Source organism: Penaeus monodon, chromosome 15, assembly GCF_015228065.2.
Source record: "Penaeus monodon isolate SGIC_2016 chromosome 15, NSTDA_Pmon_1, whole genome shotgun sequence".
Taxonomy (NCBI): Eukaryota; Metazoa; Arthropoda; class Malacostraca; order Decapoda; family Penaeidae; genus Penaeus; species Penaeus monodon.
The window spans coordinates 28,335,354-28,335,587 of NC_051400.1; the positions used below are offsets into that span (position 1 = coordinate 28,335,354).

Genomic DNA, 234 nt, shown 5'->3' on the forward strand with positions numbered 1-234 from the left:
TTAATTTGTCTCCCTCTTCTCCCCCCTAACCAGAGCCAGTGCAGCTCGACGTCTCAGAAGGAGGACAGCACCGAGAAACCGACCATGTCTTGGTAAGTCGGAGCGAATTGTGGTCTTCTTCCCCACGCGGCTTTCGGCTTGCCTTCAAAAGTCGCTAAGGAATATGGGGATCTTATTTTCTTTGGTTTTGTTTCCGTTGGCTGTGGATATCCTTATTCTATTGTGTTTCTTTCC

General features: G+C 48.3%; 1 protein-coding gene across 1 annotated transcript in view; it reads left to right on the forward strand.

Moving 5' to 3' along the window:
* LOC119581906 overlaps nt 1–234 on the forward strand; it is a gene marked incomplete at its 3' end in the record, with an annotated part of 85,972 nt that overhangs the window by 51,337 nt on the left and 34,401 nt on the right. The window contains 1 exon segment of the mRNA XM_037930069.1: nt 34–92. Coding sequence (XP_037785997.1) covers nt 34–92 — 59 coding nt within the window.